The sequence below is a fragment of the Pseudopipra pipra genome, chromosome 4, assembly GCF_036250125.1.
Source record: "Pseudopipra pipra isolate bDixPip1 chromosome 4, bDixPip1.hap1, whole genome shotgun sequence".
NCBI classification, from domain to species: Eukaryota; Metazoa; Chordata; class Aves; order Passeriformes; family Pipridae; genus Pseudopipra; species Pseudopipra pipra.
In genome coordinates this window covers 42,495,291-42,511,198 of record NC_087552.1, presented here as the reverse complement: position 1 = coordinate 42,511,198, position 15,908 = coordinate 42,495,291, and the positions used below count along the sequence as shown (strand labels likewise).

General features: G+C 38.4%; 1 protein-coding gene across 2 annotated transcripts in view; it reads right to left on the bottom strand.

Annotated features, from left to right (window-relative positions):
- Nucleotides 1-15,908, bottom strand: part of WWC2 (WW and C2 domain containing 2) — a 101,401-nt gene that overhangs the window by 17,625 nt on the left and 67,868 nt on the right. For both annotated transcript variants that reach the window (XM_064652602.1, XM_064652603.1), the window contains 7 exons: nt 15,145-15,234; nt 12,602-13,215; nt 8,401-8,524; nt 5,852-5,932; nt 5,682-5,768; nt 2,527-2,719; nt 742-906 (listed from right to left, as the gene is read on the bottom strand). In XM_064652602.1, the coding sequence (XP_064508672.1) occupies nt 742-906; nt 2,527-2,719; nt 5,682-5,768; nt 5,852-5,932; nt 8,401-8,524; nt 12,602-13,215; nt 15,145-15,234 (1,354 nt within the window). The remainder of the gene's footprint in view (nt 1-741; nt 907-2,526; nt 2,720-5,681; nt 5,769-5,851; nt 5,933-8,400; nt 8,525-12,601; nt 13,216-15,144; nt 15,235-15,908) is intronic.

Here is a 15,908-nt window from a genome sequence, read left to right as displayed (position 1 = left end):
TTACCTTGCTGCTCCCTGATGTCAGCAGAAACAATGACCCATTTCACAAGTAAAAAGTGTTTGAATTGTCAGTGTATAGCACATTAAATTATTGTTTTTATAGAGTAAATATGAACCAAAAATAGACTGTTTTTAAAACAATAATGCAATCAAACATGCTCCTTTCATACTTTAATGTATTTTCTCTTCTTCCCTCTCATACTTGTAATATCCTGAGGTGAAAAAAGAGTGCTCTTCAAAGTTACATTTTAATGCAGTTCTCTTAAGAAGGTATTAAAGCAGAAAAGCTTCTTTAACCAGAAGAATTAGTATGTGTTTTGCATAAACAGCATTTTAAGTGCAATGGTTTTAAATATGCAGATTCAAATAGTTAATAAACTGACATTTTTGATGTGGGTATTCATATCTGGGCATATGAAAATAAACGGTAAACTTTAGGATGCTCTTCAATAACATTCTTTTTATAAAGAAACACAGCCGAAGTGTTTCAAATTGGAATGCAATTTTGTATCCCATTAAAAAGCATCTGCCATATCCCCCTGGCTAAAGAGTCTGACACCCCACATGGGAACTACTCACACACAAAGTCACTCTAGACAAAACTGCCCGCGAAACAGGGCCTTGGACCTTCAGGGGAGGATGTATTTGAATTCACACATTCAAATAATCACAACGCAATGGCACAATTGCAGTGTCTGGATTTTTTCTTGCTGCTGCAGTAATAGCCAACCCATTGCTCACCAAGTCCAGTGAGTGCAGTGACTGCTTGCTTAACAGAAAGATGCATTCATCGTTTTGTTCCTTGGGTTTTTTGCCAGGAATTTGCTTGCCAGGCAACAGGTTGTACCACAGAGTACAGGTCTCATCCGAAAATGATAAATCTGCCAGGCTGATCTGAGTCCCTGCCTGCACAAAAAGGGGAAGAAAAGTTTTACTTTGTTCTGTTCTCTACAAAACAGCTGAAAATAAATTCTACAGTACTTACTACGTAAAACAGGACAAATTTGACATGAATCTTAATTCCCTTTTTATCTGTACAATTTTCCACTTCCCTCCACTTCCAGTTAAAATAAACAAATAGAAGTTAATGGAAAAGTCTTTCATATTGTCCATTCTGCCATCCTTTATTTCAGTCTGCAGAATTTCTCCCCACATGCACACACTGTATCTATCACTGTAATGCACACACCTGCTTTCTGCTGCATTCAGTTATGAAAACCTGTGCCAATGAAGCCTGTAACACCAACTCATGGGGAAACAATTTTTATTTGTCCCACCACAAAAATCATCCATGTGGCAAATAATGGATGACCTTGTTTGCTCTAACCAGTGAAGGAGGAGATTAAAAGACAGTAAAAGATTAAGAAACCCTTTCATTTGGACAAGCACTGACATTCACTGAGTTGGTACTCTGGGAATGCTTCTGAAGTACTCGTGTTTGGGCTGTGCCTTGGAGATTAAAATCCTCTATTCTTTGGCAAATTATCTCCACAGCTACTGGGCTGCACACATTGCTCTTGCCAAGACTCTGGTCATGTTGCCCAGGGCTTTCTGTTGGGGATGGTACTTCCAACTCTTTCATTTGATCTTGTGATTAACCCTTGCCTTCCATGTTTGTTTGGTTTTTTTTGTTTTGTTTTCATTGTTAGTTTTTTTCTTCACCTTTGTATCCTGCATTCTGTTGCATTTTTGTTCTGCTGCCCTTCCCTTTCCTGAGGGGAAACCTCTTACATACTGAAAAAGGTCAACACATCCCCAGGAATTAACTTCTACAGTTCTGAAAGTGAGAGGCTGTTCCCAGCAGTCGGAGCTGATGAACCCCAGCAGGTTCCGGCATCTCTTCAGTCTGTTGTAACTAAAAAAGTCTCACTGTGCTACTAAAATCACTCTCATGGTGAAAAACTAAACTGAGTTGTACCAGACCATGCAAAAGCAATTTGAAAGTAAATGGAGCATCACTGATTAGGTGATGACCACAATTAACAACAAAATTTAAAACATGACAGTTCCCAATGGGATGATCTATGAATGTCATACCTTTTTATTATTTCTACAGATCATAAAAACCAAAAAGGTGTTCATCATATAATTTAAAACAACATGCAAAAACGTAATGTAGTTTGTTCTTTGTGACAAGTTTGTGATAATGAGGGTTTGCTTTTTTTCCCCCCTGTGGCTCTTTTTCAGCTTTTGCTTTAAAATCTAGCATTAAGGTAATGTTGCATTGAAGTTTATGGAGGTTTTACATATAAAATGACAAAGACAGAATATCAATCCGTAATTAAAAGGGTTAAGGTAATGCAGTGTTAGAATTATCAAAACACCTCCTAGAACTTCCATCCAGGATTAGATTCTGTATCAGGAATTTCAGAGAAAGGCAGTATCTTAAGTACTGTAGCAACAGCTAAGTTATGCTTCAGAGTTTGTCTCCAAGTACTGTTGAATTTTAGCAGCCTTGACCATCAGAATAAGAGGGGACACTATAAACAAATGCATGCCAAAAATGCCAGAAATAAAACTGCATACCAAACATTCTTCCCGATGACTTCTACCAACAGCACAAACATCTACTCTCAGTGTCTTCTGTAGTAACGTTACTTGGGAAATGGCTACTCTGAATATCTCGTTGAATAAAACAGTTTCCATGGCAGGATGAACTTTGGTGCGGAATAGACATCTGATGTCAGTTGAGGATGGAAGTACTGCTACTCTGATATACCTGCCGGAAACAAAACAAAATCCTACACTGAATTTAAACTGGCACTTGCTGGTGACACATGATAGAACTTGACCCCATCAACTAAAGGACTGCATGGCAAGAAAATGGAACAGCAACAAATCAGAGGTGGAATGGAAAAGAGGTGACAAAGATGAGTGAGAAACTCCTCTTGCCCCTTGCAGAAACATTTCCCAAAAAGGAATTTCTGTGCCTGGTAAGGTAGTAGCAAGAGAGGTAGCTATTTTCTGTCTCTATCCAAATTTATCCTCTAGTATAGTACAGTAAACACTGAAGATCATGCCACAGATGGGAGGAAACACAATCTTAATGTTAATTAAAAATACGAGAAAAATCGGGGTGGATATAAAAATTAAACTTAGAACAATGCAAGCAGCACTGAAAAGTAGTGAGACCTTTTAATCTAAAGAAACAAACAAAACAAAGCCTCCAAAGAGACAAAAAACCCGAAGGAAATCGAGGAAGAAAATAACTAGGGGCTATTGCTGCTCAAAATCAATTCATAATACATTAAGTGCAACTTAGAAGAATGCATCTTGCAAGCCTAAATTTAAGCAGAGAGAGTAGCTTGAAATTGTTAAATGGTTGCATTCTTTTTATGTAACAAATATGGCTAGACATTACGTGGATAAAAGTTGTACTAGCTAACTTGCAAGTCTCACTTTAGCAGCAGCTTAACAGAGTAAAGACATTTCTAATGCAATTTGTATGTGTTATTTACCTATTGCACAGTTTCTCATATGCTCATGAATGAGCATAGTAATTGTTTTATATCTTTTCTGTCCCCATGCAATAGTCTCTTTCTGGTGCTGGCTTTATATATAATTGACATTCACTGTAGAATAGAATGCAATGAAGCTAGCTGGCTAAAGCAAGAAGAAAAAGTGGGACAAGGAAAACAATTCTGGCAAGAACTTCTTCTCCCAAAATTTACAGCACTACCACTTTTCACTTTTTCCCTTCATGCATACTGTTGTTAATATTATTAAAAACTTGGTTTTACATTAATTAAACCAAAAGAAATTAGGTTTGTGAGAAATTTGATTTTTTACTTGAATTTGAGCATAGTTTTTATTCCCCAATTATGCCAAACTTCTTGGGATAAAAAGCAAGATCTAAATTTTTAGGTTTGCATGTATAGCCTGGATAGAAGGTATGCAGCATTATGACAAGCCAATCCTGAAGTGAAGTCGTAGCATAACGTGATTCCAGCAATGCTGCTTCTGTATTCATATAAATGTAGGTAAGCAATTTGCATGGTCTACTGAAAACAGCCATCTTAATAGACTAGGCAATTAAAAACTTTGTTTTACAGGAGTGGTTACTTTCCTTTTAATTTAAAAAGTTAAACAGTTAACCAATGCCTCAGATTTTGCTGTGACAAACCCACAACTTCTCAGCTGATGAAAAAGTGTTCCTGACACAGTAACTCCTTAGCTACGCTCTACCTACGCTAAAAGAGAACAGCTTCTACAGACAGTGTGGAAACAGATATCAGTAACACCTCATGTAAAATCTACTCCTTCACGTCTAAAGGTTCAACAAAGTACTAATCTATCCAATTTGATGTTCTAGGAAATGCAGCTATAAAATAGCATCATTTTCCAGACCCAATTTTTACTATTGTATCTATCTGTACAGATTACATATATATGCATACAATGGTAAGTGACAGAAAAAAAAATGCTATTTGCAAGATCCTGCCTTTACCCTGTCCTTTCTTCCTCCTTGTTTGTGTAGCTTTAATTTAATTAAATCTCTTTTCGCAGCAGCAGGTCTAGACTTCTTGACTACTAATTACAACTTTACAGTTTAATTCCTAAAAAGATGCCAGCTCTGACCTAACTTTATCTTACTGAACATCTTTTTGACAGTTTACATAATCTACTTTTCCTCTCAGCTGTGCCAATTTCTTCTTCTATAGTTTTTGCTATATTCTTGTGCTAAATGTTAGTGGATCTGGAAGATCAGCAGAGGAAAAATGCAGGTCAGAGAAGGATGATAGTAGACAAGCATTTGTTATTAACAAAGGAACAGAAAAATCCAGCAAGCACCCAGATTGGTATCATTAAGACAACCTCTCCATATTCAGTGGCTTCTTATTTATCTGCCAATCAAATTCAAGGCAATAGGGGACAAAGGGAAAGGAACCAGAAAGAAAAGCAAATTTTCCAAGGATTGATTACGTTCTATTCCAATCTTATTAAGCTTTTCAACAGTTTAAGATAGTCTTACAGTCTGTCAAAAAAATTCACTCAAGTACGAGTGTCCCCAGGGAAAGCTGCACTTATTTATACAGATGAGAATTTTGGACTAGAATCTCAGTGGTAACATATTCAGGCATTTCTGTTAATTTTCTACATAGGATTTCCACTGTAATTTAGTTTTAGACTTTTCACGTTGGTCCAATTTGACACAAGAACTAATTCTTAACAGCCATCCAAGCTCCAGTTGTTAGGAATGATGTATCTCAATGTGACTGTGCACATCCACTCGCAATTTATTAAACTACCCCTTACCTTTAAAAGCTCACTTAGAAGACACAGACTACTTTAAACATCATTTTACATCAAAATGTCACTTAAATGTAAAGACAACATTCTGAGCTGAAAGGATGGCAAAGTATCAAAAGAATGTTTTTAGTAACTGCAGAACAGGTGTTTTGCACCCACAAAACTACAGAATGTTTAGAAGCACTAGATATAACACCATTTAAAAATCCTTTTTATTCCAGTTCAGTGGAATGTGCAAATTTCCCGATAACTTCTTTTGCTTGCAGCATTGCTACAATATGTAAAAGCTGAATACTTCTACAGCTTGAAAAGTTTTATATATATTTCAGTGCTGTTAAGCAGTAAATTAACTGATTCTTTTGGAGAATTTTTACAATTTCTTACTATACTCTCCTATTTCAACACTACTGCTCAGTGATTGTTTGACTTACACCTTAGAGCCAAGAGGTACAGAAAACGCTGGAAGATTTCTGAGTCGTATTATGATTATCACAAAACTTGAATTGTCGTGGTCATATCTGTAAAAGAGAGGACAACATGAGGGAAGTTTACAATTCATGTTTACATATGAACAGAAATATTCCCTTTGCTGGTCACTCACCTGAGTCCTATTTGTACCTGAGCAGCTTCTAGAATTGTTGCATCATCTTCACTAAATACAGTGTCCTCAGTTTCAGTTGTTCTAAGGAAAACCAGGCAAATAGTCAAATTGCAGAAAATTATAGTTAGCTTTCAGCAATAATTAAGGCATGCATACATAGAACATATATGCATTCTCCTACACAGGCTGATTCAATGACAGCAGGCACTCCAAGTGAGAATTTCAGAGCCTACACAACAGCAGTGCCTGTTTTGGGGACAGTCGCTGCTGGAACCATTCAACAACTGCAGTAATGATTCAGAAAGGCCTTAGGCTGATTACCGAAGCAGGCCAAACTAAAAGTCAAGAGAGAATTGTTTGTTCTTATATGTACTTAGGACTTCTTTATCTCACTGAATACAAAATTGGAAGTTAAAATTTGTAATAAATCACAAGCCACATGTAAACTAGATATGAAATACTACTTTGGAGAATACTGAGCTTCAGAGCTCTGTAAAATACAAAGGTTTCTGTGCAAATAACAAGCATCTTTCCTCTGAGCCTGTTTTCAGAAGCATTCAAAGAACCAAAGGGACACAAGCCTTGCAGCTGAAGAACAAATCTAGTGTTGAAAGTAATTATAGGGAATCCATGTGGCAAAATAATTCCAGTCATTTTCTGGGAGGTTTGAGTTAGGATGTGGTATTAATGTGTTTCATTGATTTTTAAAACTAGACTGCTGGGATCAATAAACAAGATCAAATAGAAAATATCAAGATAGGAAATGTGGAGAATGACAGAGACAACATCTCACAAGACATGACAGCATTATTTTAGGACTCTGCATTTAGAGGTTTTCTTTTTACCACACATTTCCTTGCTGATGGCTAATTTCATAGAGTTGTAGAGTGAGTGTATTTCCTTCCCTACCTTAAATTACCCAACACAAAGCACTGGTCTATAGAGCAGAAATCACTGCATTGTAACGTCAGGAGCAAACTGACAAATTGTAAGTCATTCCATACACAGTACTCATAAAGACACTTCTACTAAACATAAGCAGCTCTCACAGAGGCACTCATTGCCTTTTCACTACTTCCTACTCAGTAATAATTAAGAGTATCCACACCTGGAGCTATCATGGAATAGTCGGTATGTAAATCTTAGCTTGCACAGATGTCAATAGTGTCCTTTTGTACACAGTTTTAGGGGATGCAATTGTCATCTTTCCCCTTTTTCTGAGTAGTGACACCAATGTGTTGTGTTTTCCACCTATCCCATCACTCACAGTCATTGGAGAGGACAGCTAATGACTTGCTCCACAGAACACCCAAAGCTTGTAGCCCAATCTCTGCTTGTTTCTTACACTGGACTTGTAACTGGAGCAGACAGTAAGTTTTGATCACAGCAGCTCAGAATTTAAACATAATGCAATGACAATAGTGGTTATTGAACAAAAATACAGTCTCAGCCACTTAGTCAAGAGAAGGCTAAAGTTTTAATAGACGGAAGTTTATTTCAGCCTAAGAAGTTGCATTAGGTCTAACTGAAGACATGGAGCAAACCAATATTAGGATTCAGAGTTCAGGGTTAAATATGGGTCCATGACCTAAGGTGAGATTGAATGGGCTTTCTAACACTTCAGAAGAAAGCCCTTTTGTATTTGAGCATTTTTATTTGCTCTCATCTATTTTTTATTACACCTTAATTTGTGAAAGACTTGACGAGTAATTTTATAAGATACCAATAAAACTCATTTATGGTATCATAATGCACCTTTAACTGTCCTAATAGAAAAGCATTTAACCTGGCAAGAGAAGACACACATCTATGTCTTTGCAACCATCATGCTAAAACATATCTCCCTGAATATTCAAAAGGAAATAAAATTCTTAATGTCAACAACTTGCTAAAACTGAGGTGAAAAATAAAGATTTTTGTTTCTCTTATAGTTAGCAAACCTTCTTTTATGCAGTCTGAAGTTCATTGTTCTCACTGTCAGAAAACAGATAATACTATATAAACTAATATAAAGAATCCTGTAGAAGTTGTCAACAGCAAATATGTTTCTTATATCCTGTTCACCAGGGCAAACATTAAACCCCAATCTGGATTATTTTAATACCAACATTACAACTGAGGATTTCTTATCTTTTCTATAGCCTCTTTTCAAAAAAAGAAACATCCAAACAAAATGCCATGCAATCTTAAGATTGTATCTAAACAAATCAAGAAGTAAAAACACTAACTCTGAGTAGTGTCAATACAGTCGCATGGCAGAAGTTTAAATCCAGCTTTTCTCTTGAGAACACTTCTAGCAAGAAAAAAACCCCCCAATATTATAAGAAGGCGTATTAATGCTACTCAACCAAGTTCTACAGCACAAAAAATAACCCAAATCACCAAATCAAACTTCACTGTTTGGCAAATATGCCTTCTTTTCCATCTGAAAGTACAAAATATTTCTAAAAAGGCAGGACCAATTAATGAGTTTTGCTGGTACTACGTTAACTGCTCACAGATATATTTAACTTCCTGGTGGAAAGACTTGCATGATTTCTCAAACCTACTGTTTCATAGAAGCTTCATATACACCACTATCTCCAGCTACAGACTCATCAGACACAGCAGCAGATACACAAGCTGTTTTCTCCTCAAGCAGGTGACTGGCTGCTCTCCGTGGTAAGTTAACACCTACAAAAAGGAAACAGAATGAATATTAGTCAAAGAGATTAATAGTCAGAAAGAGAGAAGAGCATAGCTTAGAAAGTTGTCAAGTTGAAAGCGGTGACCCTTAACTGAGTATCAGAGAGTAGTTTTGTTTCACATCATTAAACACTCTTAGACTGTACTGCTGTTACCACATATTCTGCCTATAGATAAAACCAGACTGATGAACTTGAAAATGTACTATTATTCATTCCCAGAGAAACAGGCTCTTGTCATCACCTTTTTCTGTTGAGTTAGTTATTATCCTTCATTATCCTCACTATTAACTCTCATTATCCTGATCTTTAAACTTGTATTTGCCATGTTCATACTCAGCACTGTAGTAACACTTCAGCAACATGCCAAGTGCTTGTGTCATGTTTATTAAATATTCAGAAGTCAGACAGACACCCTCTCCCCAGTGATATAACTGCTAGAAATGAAAAATCCCCTCTGGTTTACTATCATCAAAAACTTTCTATGCTACAGTCTCTTTACTATCAACGACTACTTAGCTTTAATCTTCAACTCGCATTCATATGCTAGTGTCATGCAGTGAAGCCACATTCTGCAGCACAGTAAGTTAAGGGCCTTTTATCTGCCAAGGGGTGAGGATATTGGTATGCATTATCATCCCTGTCTGAATCATGACTTTACATCCTGTTAAGATGTTTAAAATTTAAGGCTCCAGATTAGATGATTGATTGCTGCATTTGTGCTTTTATTTATGGCAGTAGGAATGCTTTTTCCTTGATGATGAAGTGCTCTTTCCCTTCCGCCTCACCATGCGAGGGGTGAAGGTGATGACATGATTTATTGATTACCCTTAGGAGTTACTACAGGAGCCTGAATTGACTTTGACAATGACAGAGACTGACTGTGGAATAACTATATGATATTCCAACTTGGTTTCTGACAGCAGGGACATGTGCAGAGGAGCAATTCTGTAGGGTTCACCTGTACAGAAAAGAGAGAGACAGAGAAGCAGGTGAACACTGCATCTAGAGAGCCAATGCAGATTACATGAAAATACGAGCTATACTGTCTTCAAGTCTGTTTGTCTATGTCCAAGTTAAGAGTCAGTAGTATTCAGGTTTGTTGTCTTGTCAAACTTAAGTGTGTGGGCTGAAATTTTCCATGCAGGTTTAATGCCTCCAGCTGAGTTTGTTGCAAACCTTCCCATTAACCATCACAGCAGCTTCAAGAATGAAACTGGACCAGAAACACTGAACCAACCCCAGGTCCATACCTCGCTGTTAATGTACAGAAGTCTCACCATGAGGCTCATTTTACTGTGGAAACTAGAGGTATTGAAGCATAATTGATTAGTATCCAGTTTTTCAAAATCTGAATGCTTGTTTTGGGCAGCCTTAACATAGATTTAAAGATAATTTATATTGTGTATATGACCCTACTTGAGGAAGTATCAGTATGAAGAACCACAGGATGAATTTACAATTTAGAACAGTACCTACTCATATAGACTTAAAAGACACCCTGACAATATCCAGAATAGGTCCTCGAGAAGTTCAAAAATGTTAGACAACCACACAACGCCTGTGGAAATAATGATCTATAGAATTAAATAAAAAAACCCAACAACTCTGATTCCACATAGCCCTATGTTTTCCCAAATTCCAAGCCATCTTGAAGCCAGTTCTCAGACTAGATGAATTGCAGCCAGACTGCAAAAACAAACCGAAAGATGATGTTAATTCGGAAAGGATATGCTGCTGAAATACAGGCAGGAAAATTAGTTATTGTTTCAATCTTTTATAATACAGCTCTTAAGTAAAATAACGAATGTGTTACACTATCCTGAAAAGACAAACGACAAAATGACCCCCTGCCCCCAAATTTCCCTTCCATGTTTTTTCACTTTGCATTTCACAGGTTCACACCATCCATCAGTCAATTTCTTGTTTTCTTTCTGCACAGTGGAACAGAGAGGGGACTCACATTTACTAGGCACACCATGCCTTTCTTTTGTGGTGCCACATTGCTCTGGCCACCAGTGAGATTACTACAGTCTTGCAGTAAGGTAATATAATTAGCCAACGGACATTACAACAATTCCCTGAGAGAATTAAAAAAATAAAATCAAATTTCTCATTAAAATATATAACTGCATCAATATGCCCAGATACTTTTATTAAATACTAGCAAACGCTAAGCACAAGGGCTCAAAGTTGACAACAAATCTGGACAATGCAGCCTCAAGAGCTTGGCTGTATTTACTCAAAGACACCCAAACTCCTGTTAGATGCTTCCCTAACAATTCAGGCACAGAAATGCAGAGCTGGGAATGCTAGGTACTGACCAGGTTTCATCTCGGGCTGCCAGTGCTCAGTGCTGCTGGAAATCTGTATCCCTTAGTTCTTTCTTGGGAAAAAAGAGCCACTGTGTAACCATGTCCTGGGGTACATCAGGCAAAGCATCACCAGCTGGTTGAGGGAGGGGATTGTCCCGCTCTGCTCTGCACTGGGGTGGCCTCACCTTGAATATGGTGTGCAGTTTTGGGCACCACAATATAAGAAAGATATTAAGTTCTTGGAGAGCATCCAAAGGAGGGCAACAAAGATGGTGAAGGGCCTTGAGGGGAAGCCGTATGAGAAGCGGCTGAGGTCACTTGGTCTGTTCAGCCTGGAGAAGAGGAGACTGAGGGGAGACCTCATCCCAGCCTACAACTTACTCATGACAGGAAGAGGAGGGGCAGGCATTGATCTCTGCTCTTTGGTGACCAGTGACAGGACTCTATGAAATGGCCTAAAGTTGTGTCAGGAGAGGTTTAGGTTGGGTATTAGAAAAAGGTTCTTTACCCAGAGGGTGGTTGGGCACTGGAACAGGCTCCCCAGGAAGTGGTCACAGCACCAAGCCTGACAGAGCTCAAGAAGTGTTTTGATGACACTCTCAGGCACATGGTGTGACTCTTGTGGATGGTCTGTGTGGGGCTAAGGGTTGGACTCAATGATCTTTGTGGGTCCCTTCCAACTCAGCATATTCTGTGATTCTGTATACATGAAGAGTTTGCAACATACTTGAAGACAATGACACAGAATTACACTAGAAAAGACAAGACATGCAGAGAAAGCATACCATACTGTCAACCCTAACAAAAGGCAGCAAAGTGAGCACTCTAAGACTGAGCACAAGCCATCAATTCTTAACAGCTGGCATTTTTGAAGCTCTGGCTCTGCCAAAGGTTTTGACAATATTAAGTATGTTGGATGGCTTTTACTGCAGACCAGAAGTAGAATTCACCACACCTAATTCAGCCACCTCAAAGTTAAAGGTAACTAGTTACTAAGGATGCCTTAACTCATCATTTATCCCACAATCATTCATCCCATATTCCTTAAAACAGAAGTATGGTCTAGGATGAGATGTCTCATTCTTTTGGAAGTTTCCCACAGGCTACAGGGGGAACCTAGACTAGCTTAGGAGCTCTGTTCTAACTTGGATAAAAAGATAAAAGCTATGAAAACCTTGTTAAAATGGGGAGAGTTTCACTGTAACTTTACATGGCATGTGGTCACCCATCTTCCTCAACTCACAATGAACTGCAGATCCTTCAGTGACAGCAGGTTCAAATAACTAGATATACATACACACATAATTCTGAGTCCAGAAATCTCTGGACTGAGGGTGTCAGTTAGTATGTAACTTATTCTTCGGTGAGAAACAAAGTGTCGGATTTCCAGTTACCAAAAACCAGCAAGAGGGTACTTTTGTTCTATGTCTGTACATCCTGACAGTACCTGGGAACACCATGCATCCTCCATGCCTTCAGGATCCACCTCCAATGTTTTTTCATGACAGAGATTGCAATACATGGACTTTTTTTCTGGGATAGCGATTGAAAAACATAGATGGAATCAGAGTGACTGCAGCTCTGTGCAGCCAAAGCTGGAAGTTCAGTAACTCAGGACTACTGACTGCCCACCCTGGCAAATGTGTGCTGATCAAGATACTCTTCAAATATACAAGGTACCTCCTCATTCAGGAGCCAGCTGTTAGCTTTCATGTTACATACACATTTGATGTTAGATATTTTTTAATTACCTGAACTTCCTTCATGTAGAGAAGGCAGAGGCTGCCTAACACCTTCATTAAGATCTTTATCCCCTGTAGGAATCTCAGGTCCTGCTCCAGCTTCAGAGTGCAATAATATTTGGTTCTCACAGAGACTAATGCCTGCAAAATCACCTGAAAGGTCAGAGTCTTCAAAGTCCGTAGTGAGGTGATGCAGAGGGGAATTTTGAGCTGACACTGAAAATGCAGATTCTAAAACCAAAGGGGAGCCTGGGGGAGACAGGGAAGAGAGCGAGGATCTGGAAGACAGTGATGTCACAGACTTGGGAGGTTCAGTCAATTTGGGATGGTCTGCAGCTGAAGGAGAGTCACTGTAACCCAGTCTCCCATGGGAACTAATCACTTCATTTTCATGAATAGTAGTGATAGGCCCCGAAGGAATGTAACCACTTTTTTCTTGCAATATGAAATCAAGTTTGTACTGATAGTCCAAATCTGTTATTTGATCGCCTTGGTTATAGTAGAGATCCGTGGAGCTGAGTGAGTTTAGAGACCCTCTGCTTGACGTATTCAGAGATCCCCGGCTGGATGCCAGGGATCCCAAACTGCTTCCTGAAGACACAGATAATGTACTAGCTGAGAGGCTGCAAAGAAAGCACAAACACATACACTTATGTTACTAAACTAAACCAGCACAAAACAGAACAAAGAGAGAAGTTTGACTGCAACTGCACTATAGCGGTTTACAGCCAAAAGCTGCTGCGGACACCATGTTCTTTTAAGGACTCATACCTGGTTTAGACCAGTGTATCCAACCTGCACATCCCCAGGGCAAATTATCCAGCTTATGGCCAGCTGCCTAAGCCCCTTCTCTTCTGGAGAAGGTTGCAGATTTGACAAACTGGTCTGGCAGTAACAGCAGCCTTCTCAGCTGCCATATTTCGTCAAAGACCTGATCCACTCTGATGTGGGTGCTCACGTGGTCAATGTGACAGGAAAGGGATCCCCAAGATGGAGCTTAAGACAGCAGAGGAGTGCTGCCATCCCTAAAGCAATTTATGCAGCCTACCAAACACCTGGGAAAGATGGCAGCTATAACTTATAGCAGAGCTGCTTCACATCTGTAAGACAACACACACGCTACATGTATAGTAAATCCAACTACATAAAGTATGGCAAGGGCCATAACATGCAATCTTGTCTTGTTAATAACAAGAGATAAGGAGTCCTGCCAGGCCAGCAAAACTGAGTGTCACTGCCTTGGCTCTGAGGGACTGCTGGGAAATAACTCAAGCAGGCCCTTCTAAACACTTAAAAGTTGTTTACTGAACAACAACAGAACTATCAACTTGAAAAATTTTTCCACTGGACTAGAAAGCTTCTTTTAACAGGACAAGAGACTTCCCAAAGTCTACACAGGAGTACAAAACAGTTTCAAAAATTATTTTAAATAGTCTTTCCCTAATTAATCACCAATCAAGATGACATTTATGGGATCTGGCTGAAATGTCTGAAATAGCTAAATCAGCCTAGATCCAATGAATAGGATGTATGACATTGTGAGAGGAACTTTACAGAACACTTAAAAACATTCTTCCTCTTAAAGCCCTATTTTGATTTCTAAGGGAACAGGTAAACATTACAGTGTCTGATTGGCATATCCCAGTGGGATATGCAAGAAAATTCAGGATTTTCTAAATAAATATAATGGACACATGGTTTGGTAGCCCAGGTAATAGTCCAGAAGTGAGAGAAACTCTTCCCTAATACCAGTTACATGTATCATGAATCCCTGTAGGACAGGGCCCTGGGCAATCTGGTATAGTTGAATGTGTGCCTGTCCATGTCAAGGGGATTGGAACTAGATGATCTCTAAGGTCCCTTTCAATCCAAATCATTCTATGATTCTATGATCCTATAATAATTAAATATTAGAATTCCCATCAGAGCAATGAGTTTGAGTTTACAGTTGTTGTAACTGATTACTCTTTTGTTATGACTATGAATTTCATAAACTCAGACTCAAATTTTGATTCAATGACTGTCAGGAAAAAAATATCCAGCTGAGGATACATTTCTGTCTACAGATAGTGTAAATCAGTGTTGAAGAATCAAACCAGAATCAACTATTCACTAAATACTCCCATGCATACATGTACTCATTAAGCCTCTACAGTCATTTCATAGAATGAAGGCTACAGTTCTAATAACTCATTTTAGACAGAAATCTGAAAACCTGTTTGGTCTCCACAGTGACAGGACTTTGAAGATATGGCCAAGTAGAGAACTTGTGATGTATTTATTTCCTTATGCAGAAGCAAAATAAAGTCTTCCTGTTTAACTATGGAAGCTGTGCAAAACCCATTCAATCCAGTTTTGAGTTCTTACTGAAATTATAAAAGTACACCAGGTTTGCATGGTGACAAAATGCTTGACACTATTACACTTGCATATTCTTACTTAATATTAAACAAATTTTGTTGAGCTTCCAGCTAAGAGAAAAACCTAAGAATGAAGTTAAGACATCCAGGTCCACTAGCAAACAGGTTTTACACTATGCAGTACAGTCTCACCTCCTAAGTTGTGAATGCAAATAAGTAGTTAACTTTGTAGTTTCTTCGAGTTTCTGCACCAACTCTTTTCTTCTCTCCTCCAATTTTAATCTGCAAAGAGATGTATATATTAGTTCAGGAAAGCATTAGAGAATAATCTGTAGGTTAAAATTCTTTACAGGTAAGAAAGAAACAAAGTGAAGATCCCTCACATTTCTATCAGGTTGACAGTTACTAAAATCCAAAATACTGTGTTAGCTCTCAGTCCTGTTGTAAAACCTGAACTGCTTCAGCAGAGTGACTTTACCTGCAGAATTCCAAGCACTGTAACAAACCTGCAGAGTGCACAAGCAAGTAGAGTGTTGGGACATGCACACAGTATCAAGGAGAACATGCACTCAATAAAAGAGTAACAGATGAGCACTGGGAAAATACCTGCAACTTAAGTATAATAAGATCGGTCCTAATACAGTTTTTAAAAGCTATGCTGCAGACTGGTTCCTCAGTTAATATAGTTCCAGGGAAAAAAACCCCAACCCCCCCAAAAAAAATAAAATAAAATCATCAAAACCCAAGAGAACACTAATTAGTTTTGATATTTCCAAGTTTTAAATCAAAGCACTCCCTTTAATTTCAGAATCTTCATATAGAGACAAAGTACAACAAGCCAAAGCAGCATTCAGTGAAAGGTTCTGAGATGACAGACGACATTTAGAAGTCCTGAAGTCCTTGGTAAAGATTTCTACATCCCCAACAGCTTTGTCATCACCTCAGAGCCACACAGC